Source organism: Sardina pilchardus, chromosome 4 (genome assembly GCF_963854185.1).
Source record: "Sardina pilchardus chromosome 4, fSarPil1.1, whole genome shotgun sequence".
Lineage (NCBI taxonomy): Eukaryota > Metazoa > Chordata > Actinopteri > Clupeiformes > Clupeidae > Sardina > Sardina pilchardus.
Window position 1 is genome coordinate 34854778 of NC_084997.1, and position 12311 is coordinate 34867088.

Genomic DNA, 12311 nt, shown 5'->3' on the forward strand with positions numbered 1-12311 from the left:
TTGATGATTTCCTACAAGAGTATCTGTTTACAACTCAGAAAGAGAATGAAGAACCTGGGCTGGAACATGAATGTAAGACTGAAATATTCATGTCATTACAAGAAATGAAAAAGGAAGACATATCTTCAGATCCTCATGATCACAGAGATTATTTTCCAAGAGGTGAGTTTCTTAACAGTTTGTATTATGTTAAAACAAATGTGAATATAAATTATTGCAAACACTCGATTTGTTATTATGTTGTAGGAGACATTCAAAGGAATCAAGCTATTAAATCAGAACACAGGAAGGAAACAGGAAACCAAGTGTGTTACAAGCACTCATGTAGCCAGGAGCCATCAGACCAGAAATTACACCAGGAGTTGGAAACCAGGAAGGAACTGCTCACTGACCATCAGATTACAGATTCTGGAGACAAACTACATCAATGTTTTCAGTGTGAAAAAGCCTTTATTAACAAATACACTCTTAAGAAACATCAGATGATCCATATTGGAGAAAAGCCACATCAGTGTTTGCTGTGTGGAAAGGCTTTTACACAGAAGGGTAATCTCAAGACACATCAAAAGATCCATACTGGAGAAAAGCCACATCAGTGTTTGCAGTGTGGAAAGGCCTTTACATTGAAGGGTCATCTCACGCTACATCAGAGGAACCATTCTGGAGAAAAGCCACATCAGTGTTCTCAGTGTGAAAAGGCCTTTGTATGGAAGAGTGATCTCAAGAAACATCAGGTGATCCACTCTGGAGAAAAGCCACATCAGTGTTTTCAGTGTGGAAAGGCTTTTACACAAAAGGGTGATCTCAAGACACATCAGAGGATCCATACTGGAGAAAAGCCATATTCATGTTCTCAATGTGGAAAGACCTTTACACAAAAGGGTGATCTCAAAAAACATCAGATGATCCACACTGGAGAAAAGCCACATCAGTGTTCTCAGTGTGGAAAGGCCTTTAGTCGCAACGCCAGCCTCAAGGTACATCAGATGATGCACTCTAGAGAATAGTCATGCTATTATAGCTTCAGCCTAGCATAGGTAATTGAAACAGATTTGACCAGTAGCATCTCGCCTGCTAGTATCATGTTTAAAAGTGACTAAGATTTCCGGTAATTTTCCCTTTTAAAACTGGTCTCTTCTCAACTTAGAAAATGCAGTAAGATCAACTGAAAATGAAACCTGCCATTTTTCTAGGCTGATTTGACATGGAACTACACTCTCATCTGGCGTAATAATCAAGGCAAGTAGCAAACTTACCATGGGCGCAGTGATATCACGCACCTGAAAATAGTCCCCATAGACAACAAGCAGTAGTAGTGCCAGATATCACTGCGCCCATGGCTCGTTTGCATCTTGCCTAGCAGGCGAGATGCTACTGGTCTAATCCATTTCAATGATTTCGATGATAGTTTCCAAAAATGGCGGAATATCCCTTTAAGTGAAATGTCAGGACACTATAGAGCTCCCCAGTCCCGCCCCTCCTCCGAGAGAGGTGCTTGTTCGGAAGTAAAATTCTCATTCATTTCTCCCATTGACTTCTGGAAAAATTCGGATATAAAGAGTTTTAGACCATGCCTTAGGCTAACCAGCTACGATGTGACTCATAAGCATATAACTTATAATTTCGAGTGAAAAAATGAACAGAAAATGTAAAAAAAGCGAAAGGTACAAGACTGTGTACATATCTTAAATTCCGAGATGGAGAACTCAAATCCCAGGATGCTTTGCAAACGTACACACATTTCCAACATTTGCAGCCTAAGGATAGTTTAACATGGTTCCATATTAATCTGAGAAAAGAAGATGATTACTTCCTACCGTTTCCATTGAGTAAATTCAACCTTCAAGATGAGAAAACCGTTATTTTTCGGAAGACCACACATCGGTCCTGATCAGCCCTGCAGCCATTTTAAGTTTTGAAGTTCCAGCGAGACGAAGCTGGACGATAGGCGCGGGAAAAGCTGAGTACAGTTTGTTTGGCATTGCCATGGCAACGGCGATCTCTACCAATCAAAGGCTCTGCTTTCACCAGTTTTACACGTTAGGGTGTCGGGTAGTGTAGTACTCTCTCGTTAAATCGTGAATAAAGCATTGTTTTCTCAAAACAAGGTTGATGCCCCCATTAACTTTTGACATCTATATGAGCAGGTATAATCGCTTAGTCACATCGTAGCTGGTTTTAAGTCTACAATGGACGGTTACGATGTTATGGCTTACGTATTCTCCAATTGTCAATGGAGAAATTGTATTGGATTTTTACTTCCGGACAAGGCTGTGGGCGGGACTGGGGAGCTCTATATGAATGTCAGAATTCGAAATCAATTATTAGAATATCTCACCTCAAGATGAGAATAGATGATCCATTCTGAAAAAAAAACACACATTTTACATTTCTCACTGTATGATGAAGCCATTAAACACAGGTCTCATCTCGAAGGCACAGCGGAAGATCCATTTTGTGGGAAACTCTAGGACAGTTTTATCCAGTATGGAAAGGCTTCCACTCAAATTGCTCAAATACCAGAAGATCCATACTGGACAGATACAGCTGTAAATGGTCTCAGAACTGGGTAGCCAGCTGTTCAAATATAAAAGTGTTAGTGTGTGATAAAGTCTTCATTCTAAGATCCAAAATTAAAAGACATTTGCAGGGTACTTTAGACAACTAAAACAAATTGCTTTCTATATAAAAGTGATATTATGTTAGCTGATTGTGTTATGCTACTGTTGGAGCATGGATCTGTAGTGGAGTATGTTTTTCTTTTGAAAGGTTGATCTCATGCTTTTGTCTTTAAATGCTGCCGAAGCCATTAAAAGTCTGGCACAGTCTTGCCAGGACCCTGAACCTCTGTGTCCATGTTTATTATGACCGTTGCGAAGCGTCGTACATACATACACACAGGTACACACACCTTCACATTCATACACATACACACACACATGCATAAACACACACACAAAGACACACACATACACACACAGTGGACAGGCGGGCATAGCCACGCACACACGCACCTGCATGCACACACACACACATGCACAAACACAACCGTATGCATGCAAACGCCCCCCCCCCACACACACACACACATAACCCCCCCCCCCACACACACACACACACACACACACACATTCACAAGTGAACATACACACACACAGACACAGGCTAGCAGATGGGCACACACACACATCCCTTTATCCCCACCATACTGTACACACAAGCAAAAATCCACAGACAGAGAAGCACACATGCACAAAAACAAACGCACATATGCACAAACTAATTATGACCGCCAATAATTGTTGAACAGGTAATTTTATGAAGAATAATTATTTCTTAGTCAGGGATTTATTTTTTCCCCTTACAATTCACTTCAGTTGAAGGTTACATTTTTATACAATTTTCAGTGTGAGTATATGAGAATTTATTTTAAGGCTTTTAACACATCTTAACCAGGGGTGCCAATAAGGAGGGCGTTGTATCTTGCTAACAAACAGACAGACAGACAGACAGACAGACAGACAGACAGACAGACAGACAAACGCCGGTCCCCGATGAAAACATATACCTCCTTGGTGGAGGAAAATAATGATAATAATAAAATCATCAAAAGCTTTCAGGAAGAATGCAGCATGCATCAATAACCTAGAAATACACGGCATAAGACAACACAGCCATTTAGATATAATGTCAAAAAAGCCTGAGCTCCTGGGGCCGGTTGCACCAACTGGTCTTTACTAAGTCTGGTCCTAACTGCTAAGTTGGTCTTTGTTAAGACCAGTCTTTAGAATTCAACTAAAGTCGGTTGCACCAGCTGAACTTACGCTTGGTATTAACTACGCCCGGTCTTAGCGATGCGCGTCCATGTGAATGCCTACGGAACAATGACAACTCGCCTGTTTCAAAGATTCTCTGTCAATCACGTCCCCGTTCGGAGGAAACCGCGGTCAAAGTGAATGAAGGTGAATGTGTGACATGTAGCCTAATGCGTGGAAGTGGCACCTATTTAACTCGCTAAATAAATAACTTAATTAGCCTACTGTAGTTCCTTCTCATTATGTCTTGATATAGAATAAGCGAAGGAGACGCATTATAGCTTCATCTTTTCAGAGATAAGGCTACAATACGCTACGGCAGAACAACACTAACTGGTAGAAGCGTTATCTGCACTGTAAAATGCAGGTAAAAAGTTTACATAGGCTACATAGGTTATGTAAAGAGCTAGACCCATTGGAATACGGAATAGCCTAACGTCAGCCAACCAACCACGTTGTGCTACGATTTCCGTAACGGCAATTATATCTAACAAATGTAACGTTAGCTTACACGGTTCATTTTTATGCACTAAACGTAATTGTAGGGCGGGCTAGATACCTATGTATCTTTGAAATGTTTCCAAGTGTATGATTATCCTATTAGGAATGTACAATAAGCTGTTAATGAAGGTTTTTAATTCGTCAATGATACCGAAAGCCCCTATAAATGATTGCCAGGCTGGCATAGTGAAGTGTCCACCTAAAACGAGTGCTAGCTGGCCAACAAGCAAGTATCCGAATAATAACAATGTAGTTTGCGCTGTAGAAACGACTGTGAGAAGTGCTCAAATGTTGGTCTTAAGAACTTACGCCTACTACTGAGTAGGCGTAAGATTTACGCCCGGTCTTAGCGAAAAAAAGGCTTAAGCCTAGATGGTGCAACTGGTGAATCTATCAGGTTGGACTTAGAACGCTGAGTTAAGACCGGCGTAGTTTAAGACCGGGCTTAAACATGTTGGTGCAACCGGCCCCTGTTGTCCAGATATACCTGAAGTCAGTGTTTACAGAAACTAGCCACATGATCTTGTACCACATTCTACCATGTGTGACCACTGTAAAAAAAGACAACGTAAGCATATTTGCTACAGCTCTCATAACCTACAGAATTCATGTATCCTTTGACCAGAACAAGCCATAACCTTTACATTTCACACTTCCATGGCTCCACCCCACCCCCACCTGTTCTCCTTTGTGGACTTTGAGCAGTGTGACGTCTGACCATGTCCATTTGAGGACCATCAGCTGTGTGAAGAGAGCTCATACATATGGAATTCCCTCCCACATCAGATTTGCATTCCAAAAGCCCTTGCAGCTGATTGGTTAGGTGTGAGCTCTAGAAGCTAATGGGGCAAGCAAAAGGACTATATTATGAACACACAACAGACTGGGGTCTCAATACTGAAGTTACATTTGGTACATGTATCTACAGGACTACATCTGTCTTTCTATTGAAGGATTGTTTGATTGCTATTATTCTCTAAACGGACATTTGAAATGTCAGGATCTGACCAGCTCACGGCAGTGAAGAAGGAGAATGAAGAAGAATTTGATGATTTCCTACAAGAGTATCTGTTTACGACTCAGAAAGAGAATGAAGAACCTGGGCTGGAACATGAATGTAAGACTGAAATATTCATGTCATTACAAGAAATGAAAAAGGAAGACATATCTTCAGATCCTCATGATCACAGAGATTATTTTCCAAGAGGTGAGTTTCAAAACAGTTTGTATTATGATAAAAAAATGCAACGTGAATATATATTATTGCAAACACTCGATTTGTTATTATGTTGTAGGAGACATTCAAAGGAATCAAGCTATTAAATCAGAATACAGGAAGGAAAAAGGAAACCAAGTGTGTTACAAGCACTCATGTAGCCAGGAGCCATCAGACCAGAAATTACACCAGGAGTTGGAAACCAGGAAGGAACTGCTCACTGACCATCAGATTACAGATTCTGGAGACAAACTACATCAATGTTCTCAGTGTGGAAAAGCCTTTATTAATAAATACACTCATCTCACACTACATCAGAGGAACCATTCTGGAGAAAAGCCACATCAGTGTTCGCAGTGTGGAAAGGCCTTTGTATGGAAGAGTGATCTCAAGAAACATCAGAGGATCCATATTGGAGAAAAGCCACATCAGTGTTTGTTGTGTGGAAAGGCTTTTACACAGAAGGGTAATCTCAAGACACATCAAAAGATCCATACTGGAGAAAAGCCACATCAGTGTTTGCAGTGTGGAAAGGCCTTTACATTGAAGGGTCATCTCACGCTACATCAGAGGAACCATTCTGGAGAAAAGCCACATCAGTGTTCGCAGTGTGGAAAGGCCTTTGTATGGAAGAGTGGTCTCAAGAAACATCAGATGATCCACTCTGGAGAAAAGTCACATCAGTGTTCTCAGTGTGGAAAGGCCTTTGCATTGAAGGGTCATCTCACGCTACATCAGATGATCCATACTGGAGAAAGACCACATCAATGTACCCAGTGTGGAAAGGCTTTTACACGGAAGGGTCATCTCACGGCACATCAGAGGATCCATACTGGAGAAAAGCCACATCAGTGTTCCCATTGTGGAAAGGCCTTTACATGGCAGTGTGATCTCAAGAAACATCAGATGATCCATACTGGAGAAAAGCCATATCCATGTTCTCAATGTGGAAAGACCTTTACACAAAAGGGTGATCTCAAGAAACATCAGATGATCCACTCTGGAGAAAAGCCACATCAGTGTTCTCAGTGTGGAAAGGCCTTTAGTCGCAACGCCAGCCTCAAGGTACATCAGATGAAGCACTCTAGAGAATAGTCATGCTATTATAGCTTCAGCCTAGCATAGGTAATTGAAACAGATTTGACCAGTAGCATCTCGCCTGCTAGCATCATGTTTAAAAGTGAGTAAGATTTCCGGTAATTTTCCCATTTAAAACTGGTCTCTTCTCAACTTAGAAAATGCAGTAAGATCAACTGAAAATGAAACCTGCCATTTTTCTAGGCTGATTTGAAATGGAACTACACTCTCATCTGGCGTAATAATCAAGGCAAGTAGCAAACTTACCAGCGCAGTGATATCACGCATCTGAAAATAGTCCCCATAGACAACAAGCAGTAGTAGTGCCAGATATCACTGCGCCCATGGCACGTTTGCAACTTGCCTAGCAGGCGAGATGCTACTGGTCTAATCCGTTTAAATGATTTCGATGATTATTTCCAAAAATGGCGGAACATCCCTTTAAGTGAAATGTCAGGACACTATGAATGTCAGAATTCGAAATCAATTATTAGAATATCTCACCTCACGATGAGAATAGATCCATTCTAAAAAAACACCACATCTTACATTTCTCACTGTATGATGAAGCCATTGAACAAAGGTCTCATCTCGAGGCACAGCAGAAGATCCATTTTGTGGGAAACTAGATCATTTTTATCCAGTATGGAAAGGCTTCAACTCTTAATTGATCAAATACCAGAAGATCCATACTGGACAGAAGCTGTAAATGGTCTCAGAACTGGGTAGCCAGCTGTTCAAATATAAAAGTGTTAGTGTGTGATAAAGTCTTCATTCTAAGATCCAAAATTAAAAAACATTCGCAGGGTACTTTAGATAACTGAAACAAATTGCTTTCTATACAAAAGTGATATGTGACCCTGTAAAGCGGAACCAGTCGTTTCGGTAAAATTTAGTAAATTAAGTTATTGTGCTCACGTGAACGGCCATAAACTAAGCTTTCCAACGATATCAAGGGTATTACACAAACTATCGCTAAGATAACCGCATCCAAAGTTGACATGGTTCTCCTGTCACGATATGCCAGAAGGGGAGAAATCACCTTTTTAAGCGGTGCGTGCACAACGGGAATGACAGCAAATGTGTTGAATCCTGCCAGGTTTAACAGTCAAAACGTATGTTTTTCCGTGAAATGCGTTCACGATATGAAACTGTATACAGTCAAATTATGCGAAAATGTGAAATTCAACATTTTAACCTGGAAGTTTGTTGTTGTTGATTTTCTCAAAATAACGTTGTGCGCAAAATGACTGATTTCGCTTTGAATGGTCACATATTATGTTAGCTGATTGTGTTATGCTACTGGTTGAGCATGGATCTGTAGTGGAGTATGTTTTTCTTCTGAAAGGTTGATCTCATGCTTTTGTCTTTAAATGATGCTGAAGCCATTAAAAGTTTGGCACAGTCTTGCCAGCACCCTGAACCTCCGTGTCCATGTTTATTATGACCGTCGTGAAGCGTCATACATACATACATACATACACACAGGTACACACACCTTCACATTCATGCACGTACACACACACATGCGTACATACATACATACACACAGGTACACACACCTTCACATTCATGCACGTACACACACACATGCGTACACACATATACACACACAGTGGACAGGCAGGCATAGCCACGCACACACAGAATTTCATCCATGGGGGGCTATAAAATAAATAAATTTGTGTATATTTAGTGATTGTACACCCATCGGCCTGCAGATGGTGCTATTCATAGGTTTCATCAGGTCCCTTTCCACAGGTGTATTAATCAAGCACCATGCAGTCTGTATTGATGCTCAAGGTGATTGATTTTACACATGTGGAAAGGGACCTGATGATCCCATGAATTGAGCGAAGGGTTGCTGATTAAGAATGACACACACTTACTCACTCACACACACATCCACAGATTCCACACACGCACAGACACACACACACACACACACATATGCAATGCACGCACACATACGCACACGCACACACACACACACACACACACACACACACACACACACGCACTCATACACAAAGGCAAACTCACATGCACACACTCATTTATATACACAAGAGCTGCAAGAGGAGATATGTGTATATAAATTGCACAAATAGGAGATACAGGAAAGTTGACAAGCATCATTTACGTCCACCAAGGAGGTATATGTTTTCATCAGGGACCGGCGTATGTCTGTCTGTCTGTCTATCTGTCTGTTTGTTAGCAAGAGAACTCAAAAAGTAATGGGTGGATTTCGATGACCCAAGAAAGATTACATTTTGGGAGTGATCCGTAATTCCGTCGGGATTCTGGAGGCGTTTATGTATTTAGCTTAGTGATGTAATGGCATGGTCTGGCCACGTGGTGGCGATCTAAATAGTTTAGGTTCAAATGTATGACAACCTAGGAAGAACAATGCAGGCGGAAGTCTGCGCTCTCCGAGTGCTTTTCTTGTTTATTTTTGTGGAGAGAATGTCCAGAACTGAGCGGCGGTCATATTGTGTACCGCTATGCGGTGCATCTAGTTTTGTTCTGTTATTTTGATTTAATGTGCATGTGGAAGGATGGGTGTAGTTGCACACATAGTCTACAACGAAAATGTATGCTTTCATACAATGCATGTTTCAAATAGCGTTAAAAAAAAGAAATGAATAACAAAACGCAATATGTGGCAGCCGGTGTTGAATCTGTGGTGCACCGCCACCAATTAGCCTATGTGTGGGAAACACTGAAGAAACAAGGTGACTCTTTTTGATTTACAATACTGTGATTGGTCGGTTGTTTTTCCATCACCACACTGCTGTTGCTATGATTGGTCGGTTGTTTCTCCATCACCACACTGCTGTTGCTATGATTGGTCGGTTGTTTCTCCATCACCACACTGCTGTTGCTATGATTGGTTGGTTGTTTTTCTATCACCCCACTGCTGTTGCTATGATTGGTCGGTGGTTTCTCCATCACTCCACTGATTGGTCGGCTTGTTTCTCCCTGGCAGGAAGCTGAAAAATGAGCTGCTGGAGATCAAGCGGCGCGGTCGTCGTAGCGATGCGGAGCAGCGGGAGTGTGCGGTGTGTCTGCGGGCGCTGGGATTGGTCCTTCAGAGGGGGCGTGTCTGTGACCAGTGCCAACACCGCGTCTGCAGCTTCTGCACGGCTACGCCCCCAGGAACCAAAGTCACACGCTGCACCGTCTGTACTAAGATCTCGTGAGTCTCTCTCTCTCACACACACACACATGTGTGAATGCACACTTACACCATATACACACATAAGTCCCTTACACACATACAGTACATACTGTACACACATGCATACAGTACATGCATACACACACCGATCACGTGAAACACACACACACACACACACACACACACACACACACACACACACACACATATACACACACACACACTTGCACAATTACCATATACACACACAAACACTCCCTTACACACGCATTGTCTGTTGACTCCTCAATATCTCTCATTCTGCCCCAACAAAGTGCATCTGGCAGCAAACTCACAGTCACTATGTACATGGTTGCCAAGTCATGCAGACTCGTTTTCTCTCTGTGTGTGTGTGTGTGTGTGTGTGTGTGTGTGTGTGTGTGTGTGTGTGTGTGTGTGTGTGTGTGTGTGTGTGTGTGTGTGTAGGGAGCTGAAGGTGGCCACAGGAGAGTGGTTTCTAGAGGAACGCTCTAAACGCTTCAGTCAAGCCTCCATCCCCAGCAGTGACATCATCAAGCAGTCCATTATGACCAGCCCAGGTGACCACACACACACACACACTCTCTTTCTCACACACACCGACACGTGCACACACTCTCTCTTTCTCACACACACACACACACACACACACACACACTCTCTCTTTCTCACACACACCGACACGTGCACACACTCTCTCTTTCTCACACACACACACACACACTCTCTTTCTCACACACACTCACACACGCACATACATACAATGGGGAATATATGTATTTGATACCATGCTAAAACAAGAATATAAAATCATCGTTTGACAATTTATCTTAATGCCTTAATTAAATAAATTAGTAAAAATCAAACCGCCAAGGACACCAATTTTCTTTGTGATTGAAGAATGTATCGTAAATAAATAAATGTTTTCCTTAAATGCTAGGGGAAGGAAGTATTTGACCCTCTATGTAACCCTATGAGAATTTAAAACATAGGGTTAACATAGGGGCAGGCAGATTTTTATTTTTAAGGCCAGCTATTTAATGGATCCAGGATATTATGCATCCTGATAAAGTTTGCATCAAACAGGCTAATAGGCCTACTGGAAAAAGCACCATGTCAATCTCTAGCTATGGTGAATGGTATGTGATGATGTGGTGGGGCTATTTTAATTCCAACAGCCAAGGGAACTTTATCAGGATGCATAATATCCTGTGCCATTAAGCATGTAATTGTATGAATTATCAAGATACATGATTTTGATATTTTCATGTCTGGGAAAAATGTGGGATTAAGGTGCTGTGTCCACCAAACGCGTTTTTCACGGCCAGAGCGCCCTCAACCTCCTTTTCTCGGCGCTTCAATGAGTGTTTATTATTGCTAAGTTACCAAAACCAGAGACGGTTTATAACGAGAAGTGACATTGACAAGCCCGGCGCTGTCTAAAAGTTTAACAGATTTCAACTTTGAGCGCTCTGAGTGCTGCGGTAAAAAAAACGCTGTGAGCGCTGAGCTACATAGACTTTATATTGAAAATTGTCGCCGTCGGCGCAAAAAATGCGTTTGGTGGACACAGCACCTAAACGTTTATTTAGTCTATTTGCATTAGCACAGTAGTTACACATGTAGTTAACACTTAAAACGTAACATATGTCGACTGAGCTGGTAGAATAGGCAGAGATACAGTAGAAATGAGCCTACAAGATGTGATTCCTCAGTCCCAGCAATACTGGGTTGTGTGTGTGTGATTAGATAAATAGCCACTGGCAGATGCGATAGGTAAATAGATATATTTGCATGTTAGCACAAGCAGTAGCCTGTAGGCCTACTGTAAATTCACATGCTAAAAATAAATAAGCCAAGTAGCAACTTGCTAACAGCCAGTGCGTTTGCTAGGTTACTTGTATATCTGAAGTCTGACATTTCAAACAAGCGAGCGCTGCAAGTGCATCAAGAAAGGTCTCGCCTTCGACTGTTACACCGTGTCCTAATTGTAAGCGACTGCGCGACTGTCGCGTTGCGCCAGATAGTTTGTGTCCACATTGTATCCGTTAACATTCTTTAATGAACCTTTGTTACGTCGTGAAAAAGTTAATGTGCGATGGAACTGATTTTGTTGCACGCATTCGGTCGCGTCGCTTGCAGTTAGGACACGGTGTTATAGCCAATCGTAGATCGTAGGATTTATGGGTTGCCATAGCCATCCGTCTGACTCCGCCCCTTTTCACCGGACACTCTTTTGAACCCCTCTTCACCGGACTCTGGATGAACCTGAGGTGCCTCTCATGCAGCGTTTATACGTCCTCCCTCGCTCCTCTGGCCTCCATCCTCACTGATCTACATAAAGAATGATGGGGTGGCAACAATGGGATAGTCTATCCCTTCTTTATGTAGATCAGTGAGGATGGAGGCCCGAGGGAGGACGGATAAACGCTGAATGAAAGGCACCCATAGATGTGATTTTCTCTTTCACTTTATTTTCAGATGCAAGTCCCTCCCACAGGAA

At 42.0% G+C, this 12311-nt stretch overlaps 2 protein-coding genes across 2 annotated transcripts in view; both read left to right on the forward strand.

The window, feature by feature from the left end:
* Positions 1 to 12311, forward strand: part of sytl5 (synaptotagmin-like 5) — a 46278-nt gene that overhangs the window by 19993 nt on the left and 13974 nt on the right. Inside the window, exons 3-5 of the mRNA XM_062535215.1 lie at positions 9599 to 9808; positions 10256 to 10368; positions 12290 to 12311. The exon at positions 12290 to 12311 is cut by the window's right edge and continues 105 nt beyond it. Of these exons, the coding sequence (XP_062391199.1) occupies positions 9599 to 9808; positions 10256 to 10368; positions 12290 to 12311 (345 nt within the window). The remainder of the gene's footprint in view (positions 1 to 9598; positions 9809 to 10255; positions 10369 to 12289) is intronic.
* On the forward strand, positions 5310 to 6546 carry LOC134077931 (gastrula zinc finger protein XlCGF7.1-like; the record flags this gene model as incomplete). The annotated part of the gene is made up of 2 exons (XM_062533569.1): positions 5310 to 5380; positions 5694 to 6546. Coding segments are annotated over exons 1-2 (924 nt in total), but the record flags the coding sequence as incomplete, so codon positions are not given.